The sequence below is a fragment of the Cervus elaphus genome, chromosome 26 (genome assembly GCF_910594005.1).
Source record: "Cervus elaphus chromosome 26, mCerEla1.1, whole genome shotgun sequence".
NCBI classification, from domain to species: domain Eukaryota; kingdom Metazoa; phylum Chordata; class Mammalia; order Artiodactyla; family Cervidae; genus Cervus; species Cervus elaphus.
The window spans coordinates 30,279,583-30,306,363 of NC_057840.1; the positions used below are offsets into that span (position 1 = coordinate 30,279,583).

General features: G+C 36.9%; 1 protein-coding gene and 1 non-coding gene across 2 annotated transcripts in view; both read left to right on the plus strand.

Moving 5' to 3' along the window:
• Positions 1 to 26,781, plus strand: part of ADGB (androglobin) — a 178,598-nt gene that overhangs the window by 39,613 nt on the left and 112,204 nt on the right. The window contains exons 6-9 of the mRNA XM_043888501.1: positions 6,770 to 6,909; positions 10,197 to 10,283; positions 20,465 to 20,730; positions 25,369 to 25,509. Coding sequence (XP_043744436.1) covers positions 6,770 to 6,909; positions 10,197 to 10,283; positions 20,465 to 20,730; positions 25,369 to 25,509 — 634 coding nt within the window. The remainder of the gene's footprint in view (positions 1 to 6,769; positions 6,910 to 10,196; positions 10,284 to 20,464; positions 20,731 to 25,368; positions 25,510 to 26,781) is intronic.
• Positions 3,486 to 3,557, plus strand: TRNAC-ACA. The gene has a single exon. It is a non-coding gene; the product is annotated as a tRNA-Cys (tRNA).

A 26,781-nucleotide genomic window follows, 5' to 3' on the forward strand; every position in this document is an offset into this window, starting at 1 on the left:
CAGTCTGGGCAGAGTTTGCAGTCAGCATTTGAAACAAAGTCTCTCACACCCAGTGACACTTTTGTTCTTTAAACAGTGTTTTCAAGGCATATGCCATGACAAATTGCTTTCCCACTATTCAATTACTTTTATTTTCAAAATGGAAATTTTTTATTCTCAATTCATCATTATTAATTTTATATATGCTTTTATTAAAATATACTCAGTCATGCCCAATTCTTTGTGACCCCATGGACTGTAGACCACCAGGCTCCTCTGTCCATGGGATTCTCCAGGCAAGAATACCGGAATGGGTTGCCAACCCCTTCTTCAGCGGATCTTCCCAATTCAAGGATCAAACCTGGATTTCCAGCATTGTAGGCAGATTCTTTACCAGTGAGCCACCAGGAAAACCTGTTATTAACTCTATATATGCTTTTATTAAAACACATTCAAACACTATTAAAATGTTTAAATTAGTGAATGAAATGTCCCTATGAGTCTACCTACCTAGACAATTATAGTAAATTATCTCTGTTTATCCTCTTAAACCTTTTCCTTAAAAGTATATATGTAAACACACTACATATAATCTGTACCAACAAGAAGATCATATAGTATTCATCATTCTGTATGTTTTCCCTAACCATGGACATTTTTTATGCTAATATTTTTGTTGATCTACCTTGTACTCCATTGCTTGAATATAACAATAATTACAGTTGACCTTGGAATAACATAGGTTTGAATTGCCCAGGTCCACTTAAAAGTCTACTTTTTAAAAATAAATATAGCCGTATATTTATGATCTGCCCTTGGTAGAATCCTCAGATAAGGAAGGAGGGCCAACTGTAGGACTTGAGTGTGTCCAGATTTTGGTACATGTGACTGATTCTGGAACCAGTTCCCCTACAGATAGCAGGAGACAATTGGATACATATTTTGCTAATTTCATATTGACAGACATTCGGGCTATGACCAGTTTTACCAAAGTGATTCAGTTTTATGGATATATATATATATATATATATATATATATAATTTTCAGACTCTTTTCCATTGTAGGTTATTACAAGAAATCGTATATAGTTCTCTGTGCTGTATAGTAAATCCTTATTTATCTAATTTATATACAGTAGTGTGTTTCTGTTATTCTCATGGTCCTAATTTATCCCTCACCCTCTCTCCCCTTTGGTAACCATAAGTTTTTTGCTTATTCTTCCCCTGTGTCCGTGAGTCTGTTTCTGTTATGTGAGTAAGTTCATTTAGATTGTTTTGTAGATTCCACATATAAGTGATATCATGTAATATTTGTATTTGTCTAACTTACTTCACTTAGTATAATAATCTCTAGGTCCACCTATGTCTGCAAATGGCAGTATTTCATTTTTAATGGTTGAATAATATTCCATTGTATATATGTATACCACATCTTCTTTATCCATTCATGTGTCAGTGGACACTTAGGCTATTTTCACATCTTCTTGGCTATTATAAATACTGCTGCTGTGAACATTGGATTGCATGTGTCTTTTTGAATTATTATCCCTAGTATTTTTGAGGATTTTTTTTGGTAGTGATAGCACTAGGGATTAAAATCTACACACATAGCTTATTACACAGTCCAGTAATACCATTTTACTGCTTAAATTGGGATATAATTTTACCTACTTTTAGACTCCTTTACACCTCTCTATCCATAACATAGTTGTCTTAAATGTTTCCTCTACATATGTTGAGACCCTCATGAAAAACTTTTGCTTTTAAATGTCATATATAATTTTAAAAGCTCAAGGGGAAAAGAATACTCCATAATTTAACCATATGCTTACTCTTTCCTTTACTCTTTCTTCATGCCTAATGTTCCATTTTCTTTTTATTTTTCTTTCTTTCACCTTTGAGGAATTTCCTCTTGCCATTCTTTTTCAACCAGTTGCCTGCTGACAAATTATTCTCTCTTCCCTTTATCTGAAAACATCTTTATTTCACCTTTATTCTTTAAAAATATTTTTGCTCAGTGCAGAATTTGGGGGTGGTAATTGGTTTTCTTTCAGCAGTAAGTGTGCCACTTTCTTCTGGCCTCTGTCATTTCTGGAAAGCAATCTGCTTTGCTCCTGTAGGCAATGTCTTCTCATAGGCTGCTTTCAGGCCTTTGTCTTTGTCTCGAGTTTCTAGAAGTTTGAATTTGAGGTGTATAGATTCCTCAGTGTTGATTTCTTTGACATTATCCTGTTTTGGACATTCTGAGCCCCTTAAATCTATAAGACTATGTTGTGACAAATTTGGGGAGTTTTCAATCTTTCCTCAAACCTATTGCAGCTCCATATTCATATTCTTTGTACCTTTGTGTGTGTGTGTGTGTTGACACCAATAGCATGTTATACATTTTCCATTGTCTCACAAGTCCCTGAAACTCATATTTATTTTTAAATCTGTATTTCCCTTATTGCTCATAATTTCTATTGATTTAACTTGCTATTCACTAATTTCTCTGAAATTTGCTTTCTGCTATTAACGGATTTATTTATTGTTTAATACTAAGTTCAAAATTTCTATTTTGTTCTCTTGTATATTTTCTATCACTTTGCTGAGAGTTTCATTTTTTTCTTTCAAGAGTGTTCATAATTACTTGTTGAAGCATATTTTAACAGCAGATTTATAGTTCAAGCCTAAAAATTCCAGCTTCTCTGTCATTTTGACTTTCTGGTCTGTAGATTGTATTTTCTCACTGAAATTAAGATATTCCTGCGTTTTGGTATGAGGAGACATTTTGGACAGTTTTCCTGGATGCTATTGCTGTTATATCTTAATGACTTTGGTTTCTAATTAAAATTTCCATTTTAGCAGGTAGTCAGCCTGTTTAGATTTGTAATGTACACCCTGGATCACTTTTGTGAGCTTTTTTTTCAGATCTCAGTTTAATTTATAAAACCTGACTCGTGCTGTTTTGTTAACCATCTCAAGTCTCCCTGCTACCACCTAAGGAGGCGAAAGTGTGCTCTACTGCATGGGTAGGATGTGGAAATAAGTTTCTTCCAGGCCAGACATCTTCTGTTTCCTGAAGAAAAGGGAGGAAGGAGGATGGAAGTCAGTTCTTCTAATTGACTCTGCAGGGGAGAGAAACTGCTTTGTTTACTTCAGATCAAGTGTGGAAGTCAGAGCTCTGCCCTGAGTGGGGAGAGCACACCTGTTACTAGAGTAGAAATAAGGGGAAAATAAAAATTATATAAATAGGAGAAAATATAAACATTGGGGGAAATAGTCTCATTTATATAATTATGACCACTCAGAGTTTTTTGGAAATCTCTCATCTCTGATTACACTTTGCTTGATTTTTTTCATAATTGTGATTTGAACTATTATTTATAAAACATATTTTTATTTTCTATTCAGCTTGGTGATAGGAGGAAGAGGGTATAAATATATATATAGCCAATAGTTATCATGACCTGCAATTGAAGTATGGAAAAGATTAAAATTTGAGCATGACTATTCTAAAGTGGACTTCCCTGGTGGCTCAGATGGTAAAGCGTCTGCCTACAATGCAGGAGACCCAGGTTCAACCCCTGGGTCGGGAAGATCTCCTGGAGAAGGAAATGGCTACCCACTCCGATATTCTTGTCTGGAAAATCCCATGGACGGAGAAGCCTGGTAGGCCCCAGTCCATGGGGTCGCAAAGAGTCGGACACGACTGAGTGACTTCAATATATATTCTAAAGTAGCTTCTATTAACCTATGTTTAACTTAACAAAAAAGCATCTTCCTATACAAGGATTCTATAATTAAACATGTTGATGGTCTTTAAAATTATGCAACACTAACAGAGTAAACTCAATAAAAAATGTCCTATATACATCATTTACATGCAATGACAAAAATTCAGTCAGTTCAGTTCAGTTGCTCAGTTGTGTCCGACTCTTTGTAACCCCATGGATTGCAGCATGCCAGGCCTCCCTATCCATCACCAACTCCCAGAGTTTACCCAAATTCATGTCCATTGAGTCGGTGATGCCATCCAACCATCTCATCCTCTGTCATCTCCTTCTCCTCCTGCCTTCAATCTTTCCCAGCATCAGGGTCTTTTCAAATGAGTCAGTTCTTCACATCAGGTGGCCAAAGTATTGGAGTTTCAGCTTCAGCATCAGTCCTCCCAATGAATATTCAGGACTGATTTCCTTTAGGATGGACTGGTTGGGTCTCCTTGCAGTCCAAGGGACTCTCAAGAGTCTTCTCCAACACCACAGTTCAAAACCATCAATTCTTCCGTGCTCAGCTTTCTTTGTAGTCCGACTCTCACATCCATACGTGACTACTGGAAAAATCGTAGCTTTGACTAGACAGACATTTGTTGGTAAAGTAATGTCTCTGCTTTTGAATATGCTGTCTAGGTTGGTCATAACTTTTCTTCCAAGGAGCAAGAGTCTTTTAATTTAATGGCTACAGTAAACATCTGCAGTGATTTTGGAGCGCAAAAAATTTAAGTCTCTCACTGTTTCCACTGTTTCTTTACCCATTTATTTGCCATGAGGTGATGGTACTAAATGCCATGATCTTAGTTTTCTGAGTGTTGAACTTTAAGCCAACTTTTCACTCTCCTCTTTCACTTTCATCAAGAGGCTCTTTAGTTCTTCTTCACTCTCTGCCATAACCGTGGTGTCATCTGCATATCTGAGGTTATTGATATTTCCCGGAAATCTTGATTCCAGCTTGTGCTTCCTACAGCCCAGCGTTTCTCATGATGTACTCTGCATATAAGTTAAATAAGCAGGGTGACAATATACAGCCTTGACATACTCCTTTCCCGATTTGGAACCAGTCTGTTGTTCCATGTCCAGTTCTAACTGTTGCTTCCTGACCTGCATACAGGTTTCTCAGGAGGCAGGTCAGGTGGTCTGGTATTCCCATTGCTTGAAGAATGTTTCAGAGTTTTTTGTGATTCACACAGTCGAAGGTTTGGCATAGTCAATAAAGCAGATATAGATGTTTTTCGGGAACTCTCTTGCTTTGGTGATGAACCGAAGATGTTGGCAATTTGATCTCTGGTTCTTCTGCCTTTTCTAAATCCAGCTTGAACATATGGAAGTTCATGGTTCATGTACTATTGAAGCCTGACTTGGAGAATTTTGAGCATTACTTTCCTAGCGTGTGAGATGAGTGCAATTGTGCGGTAGTTTGAGCATTCTTTGGCATTGCCTTTCTTTGGGACTGGAATGAAAACTGACATTTTCCAGTCCTGTGGCCACTGCTGCGTTTTCCAAATTTGCTGGCATATTGAGTGCAGCAGTTTCACAGCATCATCTTTTAATATTTGAAATAGCTCAACTGGAGTTCCATCACCTCCACTAGCTTTGTTCATAGTTACACTTCCTAAGGCCCACTTGACTCCACACTCCAGGATGTCTGGCTCTAGGTGAATTATCATACCATCGTGATTATCTGGGTCATGAAGATCTTTTTTGTATAGTTCTTCTGTGTATTCTTGCCACCTCTTCTTAATATCTGCTGCTTTTATAGGTCCAAAAATTACCAAATGCAAAAATGTTAGGTCCAAAAATTCCACATGCAAAAATTATTTGTATTTATATATACATAACTTTTCATTTATGTATTCATCCCTTGGACAGCAAGGAGATCAAACCAGTCAGTTTTACTGTGTATTATTTTGAGTTGTTTCACCCAAAGTTAGAAGAGAGAATAGCTAGATACCTGTTCCTTCAAACCTGTCTTGCCCTACTTTATCCACAAGGAAAGAAATAAAAAGTCACATAACCACTAAATAATGTAGTATGAATTCAGTTACAAGTGTCATAAAAAGAAGACATTTTCACCCTACTGTTCCTATCTACCTAGGAAAAGTATACTGTTCGTTGAGGCTTGAATTCAAATGTCAACTTCCTGTGAAGACATCTCCTGAGCAAATTAGTCACATTTTCCTATCTTATTCCAGAACATTTGAAACATATTACATATTACATTTTGTATTATTTCCCTATATGCCCTCCCTCTCTAGACTATAAACAGTTCAGTGGTATAGGCATAAGCCATGTATTATGCAGATCTTTGAGTTCACAAGGCTTGTATCACTGCTGAAAAATGTTTCTTGGGAAAAGGAATGAATTCAAAATAAAATCTCACATGTAAAACCAGTTTAAAGGAGTTTGAGCTCACAATCATTAATTTTATCATTTATCTCAAACTTTTAAGTATGAAGTGATATATATAGGTAAATATATCATGATTTTATTAGATAAAGAATTAACTAACTTTATGTTCAAAATATATCTTTAATTAGGAGTAAGAGTATATGGTAATTGGAAGTATAATCCCACTGAGCCTATGAGGATAAAAAATCATTACTAAAGTTACATTTGGAGAATTTGCATTCTGACTACAAATAGTTATTTAATTGTGCCTAAACTTATCCATGATTGCATGATGTTTTGGTTTTGCTTTTTGAAATAGTTCAATTTACTCCATTATGTAGGATGGGGCATCCAAGAATGTGCTAAAAGACCTCATAAATAATGACACTATAGATATAGATATAGACATGTGTTAATTACAATAAAGAAAATAATAAGCTAAAATTCTCAGAGTAGTATACAATACTAGTAGGTGAGTCATTAGACATAAGATGCTAAAATAAAATAATTATAAAATAAAATTATAAATTTTATAAAATAAAATAAAATTGTAAAAATTATAAATAATAATGTCAGCAGTTTATAAGATTGTGTGTGAAAAAATAATGTAAATCACTGATGGTATATTCCTTTCTTCTCATCTTTAGGGTTGCTGGAGAAAGATAACTATTGATGACTTTCTGCCTTTTGATGAAGTAAATAATCTACTGCTTCCAGCTACAACCTATGAATTTGAACTTTGGCCAATGCTTTTGTGTAAAGCTATCATTAAGCTGGCAAATGTTGAGTAAGTAGAATAAAGAATTATCACCCACTTGTGTAAAAACAAAATGGCAAGCAGCAGCAACAACAACTATGCATCAATATTGCATAGCTTTATTTTTCAAAAAATCATTTTTAAAAAGCATTTTCTCCAAACAGTGTAAACTTTCTAATATAGCAATAAACATTCCAAAGCCACTGGTTTGAAGTGTTATGTTAGCCAGCAATGAGACAAAATTCCCCCAAGAAAAATGCTCAAAACTGATTCTGTATCCAGTGTTTTCTTATGATGAATGGAAAGTCAGTCATGGAAAGTAAAGTTTCAGTTTAATGAGAGAAAGAAGTTATTTTGTAGGGGAAAATACTGGTTCATCTAATTATTGAATATACGTCCTGTTGTTGTTGCTTAGTTGCTAAGTCATGTCCAACTCTTTTGCAACCCCATGGACTGTAGCCTACCAGGCTTCTCTGTCCATGGGAATTTTTCCAGGCAAAAACAGGAGCGGGTTGCCATTTCTTACTCCAGTGTATCCTGGGTCCAGTTAGTTTTAGGCTCTGTGTATGCAGCCATCATTTGCTAATCTTGATAATCTACTCTCTTTTGAAAGATGTCCATGTGTTCCTCATGGTTTAGGTAACACTGGTCCTTTTGTACATTCACATTGAAAACTAGCATGTTTCCTTTAATATTCCTGAGAAATCTGCTTGTGTCTTATATTCCTGCACCAACCTATGCAAGACATGTCTCAGCTTCCTCTTGCAGACTGTGGTCCTTCTATTCTGGTCCTTGTGCCAGTGCTAAGCTGTTTGAGTGGTGTTTGACTCTTTGCAACCCCAGGGACTGTAACCCACCAGGCTCCCCTGTCCATGGAATTTTCCAGGCAAGAATACTGGAGGGGGTTGCCATTTCCTTCTCCAGGGGATCTTCCTGAGGCAGGGATTGAACCCGCATCTCTTATATCTCCAGCATTGGTAGGTGCATTCTTTACCACTAGTGCTTTATTCTGGCCTGAGTGATGCAAGAAAGCTTTGATACCTGAGCTGCCAAGGCAAGGCAACTGTGCGTCTCCAATCCGTGGGAGAGTTCTCACACACAATGCACCAGCTTGAATGTGCTACCCTTCCCCCGCCTGCAGTTTATCGCAGCAGGGCCTTTTCATCAGAACACACCCGCTTGCTCTAACAGGCCACTCCAGCCACTGGCTCAAAGCTCAGCCCCCTCCCCTTCTATTATTATACACAGCTATGTCAGGCAGAAGCCTGGTCTGCTTTTCTGCGGTTTTCTTTTGGCTCAGCTTCCTTTTTCTCTCCCAAAGCCACACAAACAAAAACAGCCCCTCCTACTGCCACCCTCTTCATCTCTCTTTTCTGTTACCAACCCTCAATTTTCTATCTGGGATTTGTGTTACCCAGTTTGCAACCCTTAATTTCAATCATTTTAAAAAGCTCAGCTCAAAGCACTTAGACAGTTGAATACTACTAAGCATTTAAAATGGTAACAACTATGTTTGTTTATCTTTGAAAGGAAATAATGTTCCTAATTCTCAGATCTAACTTGAAGTCCCCAGAAGGAGAGCAACCAGGCCAGTGAAGCAGTAAATGCATGACCCGGATAATTGGAGTGGCATTTTTATCTCTCTTAAAGCTACAGTAGAATTTTAAAGCAACTCGAGAAATGGCATTATGGTTATTTTTGAAAAACAAACAAATCCAACTTGTGAATAAAGGACCAGACTTAATGTAGGATGCTTCTTAGACCTTGAAGTGGAAATCACTACATGGTCCAATTTATATTTGTCCAAAAGTTTTTCTCAGAATTTACAGTAGATAGTGAATTTCTTAATGTGAGTTTTAACTTTCTACACTAAAAATTAATATTTAGTAGTTAGTTAAATATCACTGTGACATGTGCAGAGGAGAAAACATTACTTTTATGAGCTTCACACAGTCACCTCCTAAATATGATTATTCAAAGAGGAGGTTAGACTGTGAATATCTATTCCAGTAGATATTTGTTATCTTGGAGATATGTGGACACATCACAGTTTATAATCTGCAAACAAAAAACCAATATAAATTTCTAAATGATTGAATGTGTGACTAAGATTTCTTTCTGAATTAAAAGACTTGTATTCCAATAATACCATCAGTCACCACCACTGGCATAACATGGAACTGAAGCTCTGATTAGCATTTGTGCGTGTTACTGAAAATAGACTAATCACTTCAGAAAAATATTAAAAGTAAAGGATTAAAATAAGAAGAGTGATATTTAATCAATCACAGTCTCACTGACTTTATGCCATAGTGGCAGATCCACTCTTTTGTACAAGATAGAATGGATGTTCCGGCTTCTCAAAAATTATTTAAGGATTTTATCAAAAATGTCTGATGCCTATCTTGTCCTGCCATGTGTGAGACTGGTTTAATATACAGACTCATAGGAATCTTATGATAATTACTGAAACACCAAAGAGGAAAGACACTGCCCTATTTTTAAAAGAACATGATAATATGTTGAATATACAGAAGAGATTATGTATTATCTATATATATGAAGTGAAGTGAAGTGTAAGTAGCTCAGTTGTGTCCAATTCTATGCAACCGCATGGACTGTAGACTGCCAGGCTCCTCCCGTGGAATTTTCTAGGCCAGAATACTGGAGTGGGTAGCCGTTCCCTACTCCAGGGGGTCTTCCCAACCCAGGCAGTGAACCCAGGCATCAAACCCAGATCTCTTGCATTGCAGGAGGATTCTTTACCAGCTAAGCCACAAGGGAAGCCCAAGAATACTGGAGTGGGTAGCCTATCCCTTCTCTAGGGGATCTTCTTGACCCGGGAATCGAACCAGGGTCTCCTGCATTGTTGGTGGATTCTTTACCAACTGAGCTATCAGGGTAAATGCCTTATCAAAATAAGTCATCTGATTGTTGGAAAAGTATATTCTTATGCCGTCATTTATAACCAGTGGGACCCCTACGTTTATTCTTATCGTGCATGTGTGTGTGTGCTCAGTCGTTCTGACTCTTGGTGACCCCATGGACTGCAGCTCACCAGGCTCCTCTGTCCATGGAATTTTCCAGGCAAGGATACTTAAGTGGGGTGCCATTTCCACTCCAGGGGATCTTGCTGACTCAGGGATTGAACCAAATCTCCTACTTCTCCTGCTTTAGCAGGCAGATTCTTCACCACTAAGCCATCTGGGGAGCCCCATTTATTCTTTTATCACTGCTTGTTAGAGATTCCTGTCTTTTACAGACCTCTCCCTGTTTTCAAATATTATTGACAGTATTTTTGTGTTTTGCTTTTTCAGCATCCATGTGGCAGAGAGGAGAGAACTGGGAGAGTTCACAGTGATTCATGCACTCACGGGCTGGTTACCAGAAGTCATTTCTCTCCAGTATGTTTGACCATTAAATTACTCATATATTTTTCTGTTTCTTCCTCAGTAAAGTTGCTTTAACTAAAATATTCTTAGTCTTAAAGAAAATTTCAAACATTGCCACATTTTACAAAATGTTTGGAAAATAGCATGTTATAGTATTGCATACAATTTATTGAGGATTGCAGGATTAATTCTTTTTACTTATATATCATAAATTTAATCCTTAAATATTTGAATTACAAGTATTAAAACAATGCTAATTATTCACTATGATAAAATATTGACAGGTGACCCCTTTATTCTCATACATTTATTCAGTACAGAAAAATGAAAGCAACTTTTAATTAGCTACCCATACTAGGGAATAAATAACACTAAAATGTCTATTAAACGTTAGGCACTTTAATATATTATTCCGGTTAAAACTCACAGTCCTGAAAAGATGATCTTATTTGATCATCCGTATGACCTTATCAGCTCAGTGTTGTAAATCAGTAGAAATGAGAAAACTGAAGCTCATAGTGGTTAAATTCCCTGAAGCTGTGTACATTGTACCTAGAGGTAAAATTTGAATCTAAATATTTCTGGAGCCAAAGCACATAGTGTTTCTCTCATATGATTCTAGATATATAAAAATTGTTTGCCTATGTATAAAGAGAGAGCATTTAATGCAAAGGATACTTAAAATTTCACAAATATTTTTTTTCATACATAAAGGTTATAGACATATGATTTGAACATATTACCATTGACACTGAAATTAATCAGACTAAGGTGCATAGGTTTTAGAAAAGGCAGAGGAACCAGAGATCAAATTGCCAACATCTGCTGGATCATTGAAAAACCAAGAGAGTTCCAGAAAAACATCTATTTCTGCTTTATTGACTATGCCAAAGCCTTTGACTGTGTGGATCACAATAAACTGTGCAAAATTCTGAAAGAAATGGGAATACCAGAACACCTGACCCACCTCTTGAGAAACCTGTATGCAGGTCAGGAAGCAACAGTTAGAACTGGACATGGAACAACAGACTGGTTCCAAATAGGAAAAGGAGTACGTCAAGGCTATATATTGTCACCCTGCTCATTTAACTTATATGCAGAGTACATCATGAGAAACGCTGGGCTGGAGGAAGCACAAGCTGGAATCAAGATTGCCGGGAGAAATATCAATAACCTCAGATATGCAGATGACACCACGGTTATGGCAGAAAGTGAAGAAGAACTAAAGAGCCTCTTGATGAAAGTGAAAGAGGAGAGTGAAAAAGTTGGCTTAAAGCTCAACATTCAGAAAACTAAGATCATGGCATCTGGTCCCATCACTTCATGGCAAATAGATGGAGAAACAGTGGAGGCAGTGTCAGACTTTATTTTTTGGGCTCCAAAGTCACTGCAGATGGTAATTGCAGCCATGAAATTAAAAGATGCTTACTCCTTGAAAGGAAAGTTATGACCAACCTAGACAGCATATTGAAAAGCAGAGACATTACTTTGCCAACAAAGGTCCATCTAGTCAAGGCTATAGTTTTTCCAGTAATCATGTATGGATGTGAGAGTTGGACTGTGAAGAAAGCTGAGCGCCAAAAAATTGATGCTTTTGAACTGTGGTGTTGGAGAAGACTCTTGAGAGTCCCTTGGACTGCAAAGAGATCCATCCAGTCCATCCTAAAGGAGATCAGTCCTGGGTGTTCATTGGAAGGACTGATGCTGAAGCTGAAACTCCAATACTCTGGCCACCTCATGCGAAGAGTTGACTCATTGGAAAAGATCCTGATGCTGGGAGGGACTGGAGGCAGGAGGAGAAGAGGATGACAGAGAATGAGATGGCTGGATGTCATCACCGACTTGATGGACATGAATTTGAGTAAACTCCGGGAGTTGGTGATGGACAGGGAGGCCTGGAGTGCTGCAATTCATGGGGTCGCAAAGAGTCGGACACAACTGAGCGACTGAACTGAACTGAACTGAAGGTGCATAGAGATAATTATATCAATAGATCTAAACATACTGTCAATCAGAATGCTGATTTTTATAAGATCAAATCCACAGTACAGTTACCAGTTTGGATCATCTCTGATCTCTGATGTTAGAAAGCTAGCATTCTCAGGTCCAGGTTAAAGCAGATTGAAGACAGGTTCTAGTCACTTGGATTCTATCATTTAAAACATCCTTTCAGCAAGATGAGCTAGCCACTGCATAGTTCAAATAAAAATAGTTGTAGGGAAAAATTAGGAGAGTAGACAAACTCCTTGACACCTTTTCCTGGAAGAGAACTGACCTTGCTTTTTTGCCTTCAGAAAGGTCCAGATGGCAGCCTTTTTATATCTTCTCATGGAAAATCATTTTCTGATACCTAAGAGAATATTTATTGGCATAATATGGTCAATGTTAGTAAGGAGAAGTAGAGAGAGGGTGGGATTTATAAACATGGACTTTACTAATTTTTATCTTCAATGTTGATGGAATACTTATAATTTTCCTTTAATTTTTCCTGCAATAAAGATACCAGAGACATTAAAACATCAGACATCTATCAGAGGGTGGTAAAGAAACAGGAGATCACAATAATTTTTGACTAGGAAATTATTAAATTAAAAATTGTCAATAGTCTCTTGCTAGAATCATATAATGAAATTTTGCATGAAAATTGAAAACAATGTTCATATACTTTCATGATTATAAAACCAGTTTAATAATTAAATTAAATTTAAAAATTGTATTTTAGATGCTCAATTTGCATGAATATATGATTGCTTATAAAATGTCTATAATAATGATATAAGGGAGGGAAGCTTGAGCTTTGGATTCAGAACTGTATATCTAGATTTACATTTTTATACTTCCTGCTTCAAGCTATGTAAATTTTACAAGTAATATGATTTTGGGGGCCCAGAGTTTCCATATGTAAAATAGTGGTAAAAAATTACCTATTCTATCTGGCTGTTCTGGGGATTGAAAAGGTGAGAGTGTTGGAAAAAGTAGCTGATGTATGGTAGAGAGATAATTAGTGCTAGTTCCTTTCCCCTAATGCATATCACTAGATTATTTAATATTATATAGAAATATGTATGATAGCTAGTAATCAACCTTTGGAAGCAGAGAAAAGTCTAAACAAATAAGTGAGACTGACTCAGATGTTCAAATTTATCATTTTACTTCTAAATATAATCAAAAAGTAAAAGATATGTACTCTCTTTGATTTATGTCAAATGTGTAGGATTTTTTATTATGAATACTCTGCCATAGTGTTCATATAATTTAAAATTGCAATTACACTATAAAATCACGAAGTTAATTCATGTGTATATATGTGTATAATTTTAAATGAAAAGAATGTCATGGAACTGTAATAATGATTGTTAAGAAATGTTTAATTTGAAATCACCGTCTGCCAAGGATGCAGGGAGAGGTTGGGCATGGCTTCCTGGAGAAAGTTCTGATTTGATCAGAGCCTCTACTCTTGGCTGGGTTTGATTTGAGAAGAAGGGAGGGAAAGGGCATGGAAAGCAGGAGAACGGTAAGATCAAAGCCTTTGGTCTGTTCAGAAGTTGGATGGTTCTTTTACTACGAAGGATTCCGTGTGCCACGACAGCCCCTGAGGGACTCCATTGGGCATGGTCATGGTCATGGTTTAACAGAAGTCCAATAGAATCAGACTACTGAAGTTTCAAATTGTGTTCACTGCTGACTTTTTCCATATGAAAATCAGAGTGAAAAGTGTTTTGTGATGTCTTCAACAGACAGCCCTTTCCCTTCCCTCTCGCATAGAAGTACCAAAGGGAGACATTGCTAGATTTGCAATTGTTGACCTTGCCTCATGTTTTCCTACAGTTAGCACTGTCTTATCATTTGATAATAAAAAAACCAAAAATTGTAACTCTCTGTATTATACTAGAAACACAGAGTGGATATTAGAAGTCTGCCAATTTCAAATGAAGAGATGATGTTTTTCTCCACAAATTTGTCTGATCTTGATGTAATTCATTTGAGAATGGAACACTCCACCATCCCACACTTAAGTCTAACTGTTCAAGAAGTTGTATAGTCTCATCCTGTGGGGTCTGAATATTTCTTTTTCACAGTATAACATTTATTACATTGTAGGTGGAAAAAAACACATGGTTTTGGATTCAGAAAGATCTGTTTTAATCCTGGTTTTAGTATTTCCTAGTCTATCATTTCAGAGAAGGCAATGGCACCCCACTCCAGTATTCTTGCCTGGAAAATCCTATGGACGGAGGAGCCTGGTAGGCTGCAGTCCATGGGGTTGGGAAGAGTCGGACACGACTGAGCGACTTCACTTTCACTTTTCACTTTTATGCATTGGAGAAGGAAATGGCAACCCACTCCAGTGTTCTTGCCTGGAGAAGCCCAGGGATGGGGTCGCACAGAGTCGGACATGACTGAAGCGACTTAGCAGCAGCAGCAGTAGCAGTCCACCATTTGTGACTGCATAAAATTTGCAACCTTCTCTTATACCTCAATTATGATTGCACTACTTAGGTTACAGAGCCTTTGGGGGATTAAATGCAAAATACAAAACAAAACAAAAAACCCTACCTGGCCACCCACATCTTCATTCCGCTTCTCAAATGTTCTAAAATCATTATCCCCTAGGGTCTTAACCTGAACTGTTCTTTCTTTATGCCTTAAATGATCTTCCATCAGATATTTACTTGGCTGGATATGTCATAATACTTAGATCTCACCAGGTTTAAATATCAACTCCTCAGAAAAGCCTTTTCAGCCATCTCGGTTTAAATAATTTCTTTCCCAAATGATTCCATAGCCCATTGTTTATTATTTTATTTTCATTATGAAAGTTATCACCGCCTTCCACTGAGAAGTTATCACTGCCTTCCATCTTCCACTGAGATGTATGAGAATAGGAACTCTTTTTTGTCTTTCTCAATGTTGAGACTTCCAGTGCTTAGAAAAAACGAAACAGCATGACCAGTACACGGTATGATCTGCACAAATGTTTGTTGCTAGAATAATTTTAAAAAATACTTTAAAAGGCTAAACCAGAAGTGTGCAAAAGATTCTTTGGTAATCCAGTGCAGGAACATATAGCTTAATTTCCCCAGAAAGTAATGCTTAAACTGATCTCAAAGGATTAGTTGAAACTAGTGAGGCTTATTGGGGCAGGGAAGCCAACTCAGAGAAGAAAGAATAGCATGGAAGGACAAGACAGCATGGTGTACTCCCAGAAAAGCACATGAATCTGCAGGAGTGGATTTTGGCTGCTGGATTCTAGAGGAGAGGTGAGTAGGGGGTGGAGAGGTGTATAGGAGCAAAACAGACGAAGTTAAGAAATTTGCAACAGAATGCCGCTGAGAGCTTTTATACAGGAGGATGATCTCGATCAGGCTTGTGAGTTTGGAGCCTTGCTCAGAGCAGGAGAACAGATATGAGGACTGGAGTAGGGAACCTGGTTTGTGCAGTACTGCAGAAGGGCTTCTATGGAAAAAAAAAAAAAAAAACTGGTAAAAATGGAGAAAGGAGGACTTCCCTGGTGGTCCTGAGGCTAAAACTCCACATTCCCAATGCAGGGGGCCTCATATCAATCCCTGGTCAGGGAACTAGATCCCACCTGCTGCAACTAAGAGTTCATATGCAGGATCAACTGACGATCCCGCATGCCATAACGAAGATGGAAGATTCCAAGTGCTGCAATGAAGACCCGGTGCAGCCAAATAAATAAATGTTTAAAAAAGAAAAGATAAAAGAGAACGTTCAAAAAAAAAAAAAAAAAGAATGTTGAAAGGGTTGTCTACTGCAGTAGGAGGAAGAGGGATCAATGGGATGTATTTTTTATTTGAGGAGAGTTTTGAGGAGAGTTTCAACGTGAGAGACTTTGTCATTCTCACTTTTCTAAGTTGACTGAAAAGTAGAAGATGGTAACAGGATGTTTTTGCTGGTTGATCAATTGATTTGTTTTTGGATAGTTGTCTATTAGATGGTGGTACACATGAGCCTGGTTATCTGAAGAGAGGTTTGAGCTGGAGCTTATGAGTTGAGAGTTACATACACATACAGGTGAACCCAAAATGTGATTGTGCTTATTCACTCAATGAGGAAAGGATATAGGATAGCAAGAGCATACTGAGGAGAACTATGGAGTTCAGTCAGTTCAGTCACTCAGTCATGTCTGACTCTTTGTGACCCCATGGAACTGCAGCATGCCAAGCTTCCCTGTCCATCACCAACTCCCAGAGCTTGCTCAAACTCATGTCCATCGAGTCGGTGATGCCATTCAACTATTTCATCCTCTGTCGTCCCCTTCTTCTCCTGCCTTCTATCTTTCCCAGTATCAGGATCTTTTCTAATGAGTCAGTTCTTCCCATCAAGTGGCCAAAGTATTGGAGTTTCAGCATCAGTCCTTCCAATGAATATTCAGGGTTGTTTTTCTTTAGGATTGATTGGTGTGATCTCCTTGCAATCTTCTCCAACACCACAGTTCAAAAGCATCAATTCTTCAGTGCTCAGCTTTCTTTATGGTTCAACTCTCACATTTATACATGACTACTGGAAAAACCATAGCTTTGACTAGACAGACATTTGTTGACAAAGTAATGTCTCTGCTTTTGAGTATGCTGTCTAGGTTTGTCATAGCTTTTCTTCCAAGGAGCAAGCGTCTGTTAATTTCATGGCTGCAGTCACAGTCTGCAGTGATTTTGGTGCCCAAGAAAAGAAAATCTGTCTCTGCTTTTTAGTATGCTATCTAAGTTTGTCATAGCTTTTTTTTGCAATAAAAGATGCAAAGCTTCTTTTAATTTCATGGCTGCAGTCACCATCTGCAATAATTCTTGCCTGGAGAATCCCCATGGACAGAGGAGTCTGGCGGGCTGCAGTCCATGTGATCAGAGTCGGACACAGCTGAAGCAACTTAGCATGAATGCATACAACATAGTAATTCAATGTTTTTTATATGTTGAGAAATGGTCAGCACAGATCTAGTTAACAGGCATCACCACACATGGTTATAATTTTTTTTTGCCTTGTGGTGAAAACTTTTAAGATCTACTTATACACTACTGTGTTATTAACCACAGTCACCCTGCTGTGCATTACAGTGCTCTGACTCATTTATTGTATAACTGGAAATTCGTAATTTTGGAATACCTTCACTATTTTGCCCAAATCCCACCCTTTGCCTCTGGCAACCGCAAATCTATTCTCTATATCAATGAGTGTGTTTGCTTTCAGATTCCATATATAACTGAACAAATCATACAGTATTTGTCTTTCTTTGATGTATTTCACTTAGTATAATGTCCTTAAGGGGCTTCCTTCATAGTTCAGTCAGTAAAGAATCCATCTGCAATGCAGGAGGCCCAGGTTCTATTCCTGGTTCAGGAAGATCCCCTAGAAAAGGAAATGACAACCCACTCCATTATTCTTGTCTGAGAAATCCCATGGACAGAGGAGCCTGGCCCGCTACAGTTCATGGGGTTGCAAGAGGCAGACACAAATGAGCAACTAAACCACCACTACTAACGTCCTCAAAGTCCATCCACATTGTTTCAAATGGCAAGATTTCTTTCCTTTTTTTATGGCTAAACAATGTTACATTGTGTATATGAATACTACACTTTATTCATTCATCTGTCCATAGACACATACATCTTGGCTATTGTAAGTAACATTGCAGAGAACATGAAATTGTTCTTTTTGACAAACTTCTGTCTTTTTGAGTTAGTGCTTTCATTTCCTACAGACAAATACCCAGAAGTGGAATTGTGGGACTATGTGATAGTTCTATTTTTAATTTTTTGAGGAAATTCCATACTGTTTTACATTCTGGCTGTATCAACTTATGTTCCTACCAACAGTGTACAACGGTTCCTTTTGCTCCATATCCTTGCCAACGCTTGTCATTTCTTGTCTTTTTAATGATAACTAGTATGCATGTGAGGTTGTAACTCATTGTGGGCTTGACTTATATTTTACCTGATGATTAGTGATGTTTAGCACGTTTTGTTGTACCTATTGACCATCGGTTTATCTTCCTTGCAAATATGTCTGTTCAGATCCTCTGCCTATTTATTAACTGGATTATCTTTTTATTGATTAATTCAGATTTTAATTTGAATTAGTTAAAATTAAAACCTGGTCTGTTCGGATTTTCTGTTTTTTTGTATTAGTAAGTGGTATGTTTATAGGAATTTATCCATTTCTTTTAGGTTGTCCAATTTGTTGTGTGTTTGTTTCTCATAGTCTTTTATGGTTCTTTGTATTTTGTGTATTAAGTACAATGTGTCTGTTTCATTTCTGATTTTATTTATTTGTTTTTGTTGGTGAGTCTAGTTAAGGGCTTTTCAGTTTTGTCTGTCCTTTCACAAAACCAGCTCTTAGTTTCTTTGATTTTTCCTATTGTCTTTTTAGTCTCTCAATCATTTGTTTAAACTCTATTTGTTACTTGGGAAGATCCCCTGGAAGAGGGCATGGCAGTCCACTCCAATACTCTTGCCTGGAGAATCCCATGAATAGAGGAGCCTGGTGGGCTACAGTCCATATAGGGTCTCAACCACCACATTTGTTATTACTTTCCTTCTACTATCTTTAAGCTTCATTTGTTCTTCTTTTCTAGTTCTTTAAGGTGTGAAGTTAGGTCGTTTTTTTAAGATCTGATTTCTTAATGTACCTCTTAGAATTACTTTTGTCTTGTTATATTTGATTTGCTGTTGTATCTATTGTATTTTTGTTATGCTGTACTTCCATTTTATTTATCTCAAAGCATTTTGTTGATTTCTTCTTTGGCTCATTGGTTGGTCAGTAGCATGTTGTTTAATCTCCACATAGCTGTGAATTTCCCAGTTTTCTTCTTGTAATTAATTTCTAGTTTCATACTAGAAAAGATGTGCTTGGAAAAGGTAGGTACTATGATTTCAATCTTCTTGAATTCATTAAAATATTTTTTGTGACTTAACATGATATATTCTGGAGAATATTCCATGTGAAAAATGTTTATTCTGTTGGTTTCAGATGGAATGTTCTGTATGTGTCTAAATCCATTTTATTTAATGTGTTTCTCAAGACCAATGAGCTTCCCTGGTAGCTCAGCTGGTAAAGAATCCGCCTGCATGCAGGAGAACCGGTTTGATGCCTGGGTTGGGAAGATCCGCTGGAGAAGGGATAGGCTACCCACTCCAGTATTCTCGCCTGGAGAATTCCATGGACATGGGAGACTGGCAGGCTACAGTCCAAGGGGTTGCAGAGTGAGACACGACTGAGCAACTTTCACAAGATCAATGTTTTTTTTTTATCACTTTTCTGTCTGGAAGATCTATTTATTGAAGAAAGTGGGGTGTTAAAGTCTCCTATTGGGTACTCTTCTATACACTGGCCTTGGGATTGGTGAGTCCATGAAAGCCCTTTAAGAGCTGTTTCAGACAGTAAAGAACCTGCCTGAAATGCAGGAGACCTGGTTTCGATCCCTGAGTTAGGAAGATCCCTTGGAGAAGGGAATGGAAACCCACTCCAGTATTCTTGCCTGGAGAATCCCATGGACAGAGGAGCCTTGCAGACTACAGTTGATGGGGTCACAAAGAGTCAGACATGACTGAGTGACCAAAACTTTCACTTTACTTTCACTTTCTGAGTTTTCTATAACCTTGTGGGCCTCATGGATGCAAACCCTGCTGGCTTTCAAAACTGAGTGTTTGGGGAACTTCTCTCTGATCTGCAGGTCTTAAAAGTTGGAATGCCAGATGATGCAGGGTGCAAACCCTTGCCTCCTCAGGGAAAATCTTCAGAATGTGAGTTCTTTCCAAATCATGGGTCATTGCACTGGCTGGGTTTTATGGCAAGACTGTTTCTCAGCCTCTCCTGTCCATTCTCATTTGCCAGATATGTAGGAATTCCTCAGCTAGTTTTTCCCCCCACCAAGAAAACTGTTCTGTATGTAGCTGTAAATTTGCTGTGTCCCTAGGAAGAAGTGAGTTTAGAATCCTCCTATATCACCATCTTAACGGGAACTCTGTATTTGGTTTCTTTGTGTCAGCAGAGCCCAGCACAGAGTAGGCACTTCAATGCTTGTTGAATGAATGAATACATAATGGTGTTTTTAATTAAAATGTGAAGTAACTATTGATCGGTCTTATGAAATAGCAAGTTCATGTGTTTTCTGTCAGTAATTTCTTGATGTGGAGTAAGAAGTTTAATTTGGAAATTAATTTTGTTTTTCACCTAAGCCCAGGATATACGGACAAAGTTTGGGAGCTCTTGAAAGAAATATTGCCCGAGTTTAAGCTGTCAGATGAGTCCAGCTCTGAAAGCAAAATAACTGACATAGAGGCCAAATTAAAAGAACAAGGAAAAGAAGTGAAGGATGGGAAAGAAGTGAAGGATGGAAAAGAAGTGAAGGATGGGAAAGAAGTGAAAGATGGCAAGGAATTCAAACCTGAAAACTCAATAACGACACTAAAACTGCCTGAGAAAAGTGAAAGGGCTTTAAAGGGTAAGACAATTTATATCACAATGCTATTCAGTATGGACATTGTATATAAATGATTTATAATCATTGCTGGATTTAACGACTATTTATAAGCATTGTCATTTATTAAATGTTGTGAAAACAGTCATTCAAGTTTCTCTATTTCTTGGATATTAGAGCTTGCAGTGGCATTTATGTTAATTATTTCACTATATTTTGCTCTCCTTATAATCAAAGGTAATTATATATTTTAATGATATTAAATTAATATGGTATTAATATAGAAAAAAAGACATTAAGTTTCCAGTTTCCCTTCATTAAACACATCTTTCTTATATGTCATATGTAGAGTGGAATGGGCCAAAATACCAAACCTGAAAAGTGGTCCTATCTCAGAATATGTGAAATGGATGCAGATTAGACTATGATTTGCAGGTTGTTTATTATAAGGTGAAAGTTAAAATCTAGCAGTTATATTTTTCAGGTTATTTTGCAAAGTGTAGAAGTGTGTTTCTTAAGGTGAGAAATATACTTAATAAGTGGTCATTTTTATACTTTCTAAAATATTTCATATACCATGCATATGAACAATAATGCTTGCAAGTAGAGTTGAATATACTAGAAAATGCTAAATTTTTTGTATAGCTGTGATAACATCTATAACAGTCTTTCAGATATTTATGCTTTATAAGATATTGATGTTTTGTTCTTATTTAGATCTTGCACATCAGCATTTCCAATCATATACTGCCCTGAAATAACTACTGTAAATGTCCCTCAAAGATAAGCAAAAAAATTAAGTATGTGTGATTTCTGCCCCATCATGGATCTCTCTTAAAATAATCTAATGTGCTTTAGTTTATAAAAGGAAGCAAAAATGAGAAAATAGCCAGGTTAAATTTGTTTTACCCAGTGTATCCTAAATTAATTTGAACCTGGAATCTCTTTCTCATGTATCACAAATTAACATCTATCTTCCACCTATTTGGGTTTTCCAGGCAGCTCAGTGGTAAAGAATCCACCTGTAATGCAGAGGTTGCAGGTTCGATCCCTGGGTTGGGAAGATCACCTGAAGAAGGAAATGGCAACCCATTCCAGTATTCTTGCCTAGGAAACCCCATTGACAGAGGAGCCTGGCAGGCTACAGTTCATGGGGTTGCAAAGAGTTTGACATAACTTAGTGACTTAACAACAGCAGCATCCATCCATCCAATTAACCATTCATTCAATGTACCTGGGCTTCCCTGGTAGCTCAGTCGGTAAAGGTCTGCCTGCAATGCCGGAGACTTGGGTTCAAACCCTGGGTTGGAAAGATCCCCTGGAGAAGGCAACGGCAACCCACTCCAGTATTGCCTGGAGAATTTCATGGACAGAGGAGCCTGGCGGGCTACAGTCCTTGGAGTCACAAAGATCAATGTACTATTTGCTGAGAATACCCATAAGTGTTCCAGGAATTAGCAGTAACGAGCAAAATCAAATGTGGATCTCACCTCTTAGAGCTTAAGTAACATGAGAAGGACTAACATTAATTTTAAAAATCATAAATACATACTAAGACATGAGTCTTGAAGGGAAATACAGGAAACTATAAGTCGTTCATATGGGAGACCTAGTCTGGGGCACCAGGGAAGAATTCCTTAAGGAATTTTGAGCTGTGTTCACAAAAATTAGAAGGATATCTGGGGGAAGATGACGGACTGTGGAAGGAAAAGAATTCTAGGTAGAAGAGAGAGCATATATAAATATTATGAGGCAGCAGCAGAAATGGCAGTGACTTGGAAGTCCTGGTAGATGTTCTTAGCTGGAAGAGAGGATGTGAGAAATAAAGTGGCTTAAGAAGAACCTGAAGAAGTAGGTAGGAGAGTGATCATGTCAAAACTTCTAGGTCATGCTAAGAAATTTGATCTTTACCAAAGAGCCGTTGACAGCTAATGAAGAGTTTAGAGTTGAATCATGATCTATTTCACATTTTGAAAAGGATATTCTGGTTCTCTGAGAAAAAAATAACTTGGAATGCAGGCGGAGGTGGAAGGTCAGTGGCGTAAGAAGTCACAGAAAAAACAATTTGATGACTGTTGTATCAGTTCATGTTAGAGATGACAGTAGCTTGGAGCAGGTTAATAGGATTGTCATAGTGGAGAAGCAGACACAGTAAATTATTGAGAGATATTTATAAAGTAAAAAATAGCAGGATGTGGCAAAGACAATTTGTAGAATTCTTACTTGCAGAACTGTATAGATGGTAGTATGTTTAAGGCAGCTGGGTAACGCAAAAAAGAGGAATGGCTTTATGAGGAGAGATCACAAAATGATTTAGAACATATTGAGTTTGAGGTGCCTTTAAGAAATCAAGTGTACTTTTCATGTCAGGAGTTCCAGGCTGTTGATATACCCTTGAGGATCATTGACAAATGCATGCTAAATTAAATGATGAATTATATTCCCAATGAGATGTTGTAGAGTGAAAAGATTAGGAACCTTAAGACTAAGCCTGAAAGAAGCTAAATATCTGAGAGCTGGTACAAAATAATGAGCTGGCAAACAAGGTTAAAGAATGACCAGGAAAATAGGAAGATCAGCTGAGCAGGTCACTGTTGAAAAATCAAAGGAAAAGAATGTTTCAAGAATCGGAGAGATTGTATGTTCCAAACAGTGTTGAGAGTTGAAATATGATGGGAATTCAAATTTCTCTGTTAGATTTTATGATACAGAGGTCACTGGGCACTGGTAAATGATGGAAGTGGAAAACACATGGAGAGATTAAGATATAAGTGGGAAGTAAAATAATGTATAAACAAACCTTTTATAAATTTGTCTGTGAAGAATAGGGAGAGTGAAAAATTGGAATCTGTCAAGGAAAACGGGGGATTCATGAAAAATATTTAAACTTTTATCTAACAAAGATGGGTCAAGTATTTTTAAGTGGCAATTTGGAAGAGGTAGTTGAGATGACAGCCATAGCGCAGGTTTCCAGAGAGCAAAAGTGAAGGGATTGGTCCAACCTGGGGAGCAATGTCTCCTCCATCCTAACAGATTGGCACAGAGAATGAGAGAAAGGATAGATGTGGATATCAGTGGGTGAGTGGGTTTGATAGAGAGAAGTTGAGGGTTTCTGAAAAAAGACTTCTATTCTCTCTCTTTATAAGCAGACCATTTATGAGCTGAGAGTGAAGTAGAGGCGGAGATGGAGGTTCTCATGATTATTTAAAATAGGGCAGAAGCTTGCAGAACTAGGGAAAGATTATCTCCAGTAGGATGTAGGACTCAGCTGCTAATTTTACTCAGAGGGGTTGGCCAGATAGGTGAAATGAAGCGAAAGAGGAATAATAAATTTATTTTGTATTGGCAAAAACACATTTTGGTAAACATTTTTGCATACTTTCCAAATTTCTATGTGAAATAGTGTTTTTTTCCTATTCACAGATTTTATTATATATTATTTTAAGTTATGGGTTTTGAATAGGCGTTTAGTGAAAGTATTAGTCTCTCAGTTATCTCTGACTCTTTGCAACCCTGTGGACTGTAGCTCACCAGGCTCCTCTGTCCATGGGATTTTCCCATCAATAATGCTGGAGTGGGTTGCCATTCCCTTCTCCAGGGGATCTTCCTGACTCAGGGATTAAACCCAGGTATCTCGTATTGCAGGCAGATTCTTTACTGTCAGGGCCACCAGAGAAGCCTATTTTAAAAATCATACATGAAGTCATATATTATTACCTGTAACTAGTTTTAAGTCAAAATCACAAAATGAAATTCTGATCATCTATTTTTATACTTGTTTACAAATTAAATATTTCACCCTATACTTATAGTTATCTTTGCCTTTGTATCTGACATAGATGTTAAATCTACTATAAAGCTAAGATCCGAGATAGTTTTATTTTAGAGGCTAAGAAACAGCACACGGTGTTAATGTTATAGTTTTTTTATATATGCAATTTTTTTAAAAAAACAACCTGATCAATACTGATTACAAATTTAGCAAATGATAAAAGAATGAATGGCAGAAATTTGAAATTTCTGTTTTAGAATTGGAAGGGATTTATTAGGGAATTAAAAATCCCAGGGAATTTTTTAAGATGAAGGAAAACATGTTTCACAGAAATGTAAATATGGATGGAAATTCAAGTGGTAGATGGTTCTGGGTACTGGGTTTACTATAAACATCTTGTTGACAATAAGATGTTGGTGTGGATGTTGGTTGGTGGCCAGTCTCCACCAGAAGATATTCTAGAGGCAGAAAGCTGAGTTTCTTGAAATGCAGGCCCCAAATAAAGAAAGTCTAAGAGGGCTCCACATTTAAGACTCAACTTTAAATACATTTTTTCCTGATTTTTTTTCTTTTTAAAATGAGACTAGCCTGGCACCATGATTTTATACAAATAAATTATATTCACCTGGTTATCTACATTTAGCATAAAATTATTTGTAGTCATTAATGCCATGTCTTTCACAATATATGTCGATTTTTAAAGTTTTTGCTTTGTTTTGTTTTGATGTTACTAATTCGCAGTGAGTAGCATTTGAGGAAGTTTGTGGCTTTTTTTTTTTACACTTAAGTAATACTATTGTTTTAGCTTTCTTTTTCAACACTAATTGAATAAGCAATATAGATTGAGATTTTGTAGTTAAAGGATGCATTGTATTTTTTTAACATGTTAGACAAAGCCGATGCAAAAGACCTTGGAAAGAAGAGGAGTAAAGATGGAGAGAAGGAAAGAGAAAGGGAAAAATTCAAATGGTCAATACATGGTTCAAGACCCTCATCAGATGTACAATATTCTCTACAGTCTCTGTCAGATTGTAAGCTCTCAGTCTCCTAGAATAATAATTATTGTACATGTTTCCGAAAATGCTGGAGAACATTGGAGCACAGAAATGTATTTCCTATTCAGATATATCTAAATAAGCTTTTCAGAGTTGCCCATAATTGCTAAGCTCTCAGATGGTTGTGCATAATGAAGCAAGATCCTACACATGAGACAGAAGCCAAGATTATCAAAGTACTTATGGTACAACAGTCACAGAAGTGTTTACATGAATGAAGATATATACTAATATATATTATTATAGTATATATAACATATTTTACATTAGAAAATATATAAGTATATTTACATAAATATTTGATTAGATATTGATATATATTAGTATATGTCCTCCTCTATATAGATTCTCTCTCTATATGTATATATAAAACATTTTAAAAAAAACTTTATAGTCCTAGCATTGAATCATCTATCTCGGTGCTTCCAGAATGTATAATTCTCAGTTCACTCCTCTTTACGTGAAAATATGTCCATTTACTCCCAGTATTCTGCTTTATCATTTTTTTTTCATTTTGTCTTCTTTCTGAATACATTGCTGTGTTGTTTTGTGAGAACAGCTTCATAGCTATGGCTTTGCATTTTTGCAGAAAGATATTTGGTGGTTTGGTAAAGAAAATACAAACACTAATCCTTTTTTTTTGTATTTTTAATTTCCTATTAAACATTTTTTATATTGATACCTTAAGCAATCTTTTTTTTTTTAATTTGTCTTTATTTTTATTGGGCTCTAGGGGATGGGATGGGGAATACCTCTGTAAGTTTTGTCCCACTAGGAAGATGTCCATTCTAACTTTCCTGGGATAGCTTTCGGAGCTTTTTCTTTTTCTTGGAGCCACTGCTCTTGCTGGCAGCAGCCTCTTCAGGTCCACTGCTGAGTGGCTCCTCCTTGGACAACTTCCGTTAAGCAATCTTTTTTGATAGTCGATGACAAAACATCCCCAAATTTACTGATAATTATTTATATTTGTGAGATTGCAAAACCTTTTTTTGAGTTTCTTTGTGAAAATGAAGGTAACAATGCCTTTTTTCCTACCAAACTCATAGTTAAGGTCAACCTCAAGAAACAGAATATAGTTCAAAGTTTGGACTGTGGACTAAAATTGCCTGGGTTCAGATCTCTGCTCCATGAAAAATATGTATTGGAGAAGGAAAAAATTTCCCTCTAGCCTCTCCAGATTCTTCTAGCTGGTCTAAGAATCAAATTGATATGAGGCATATTCACAGAGGAAAAAAATAATAATCATTA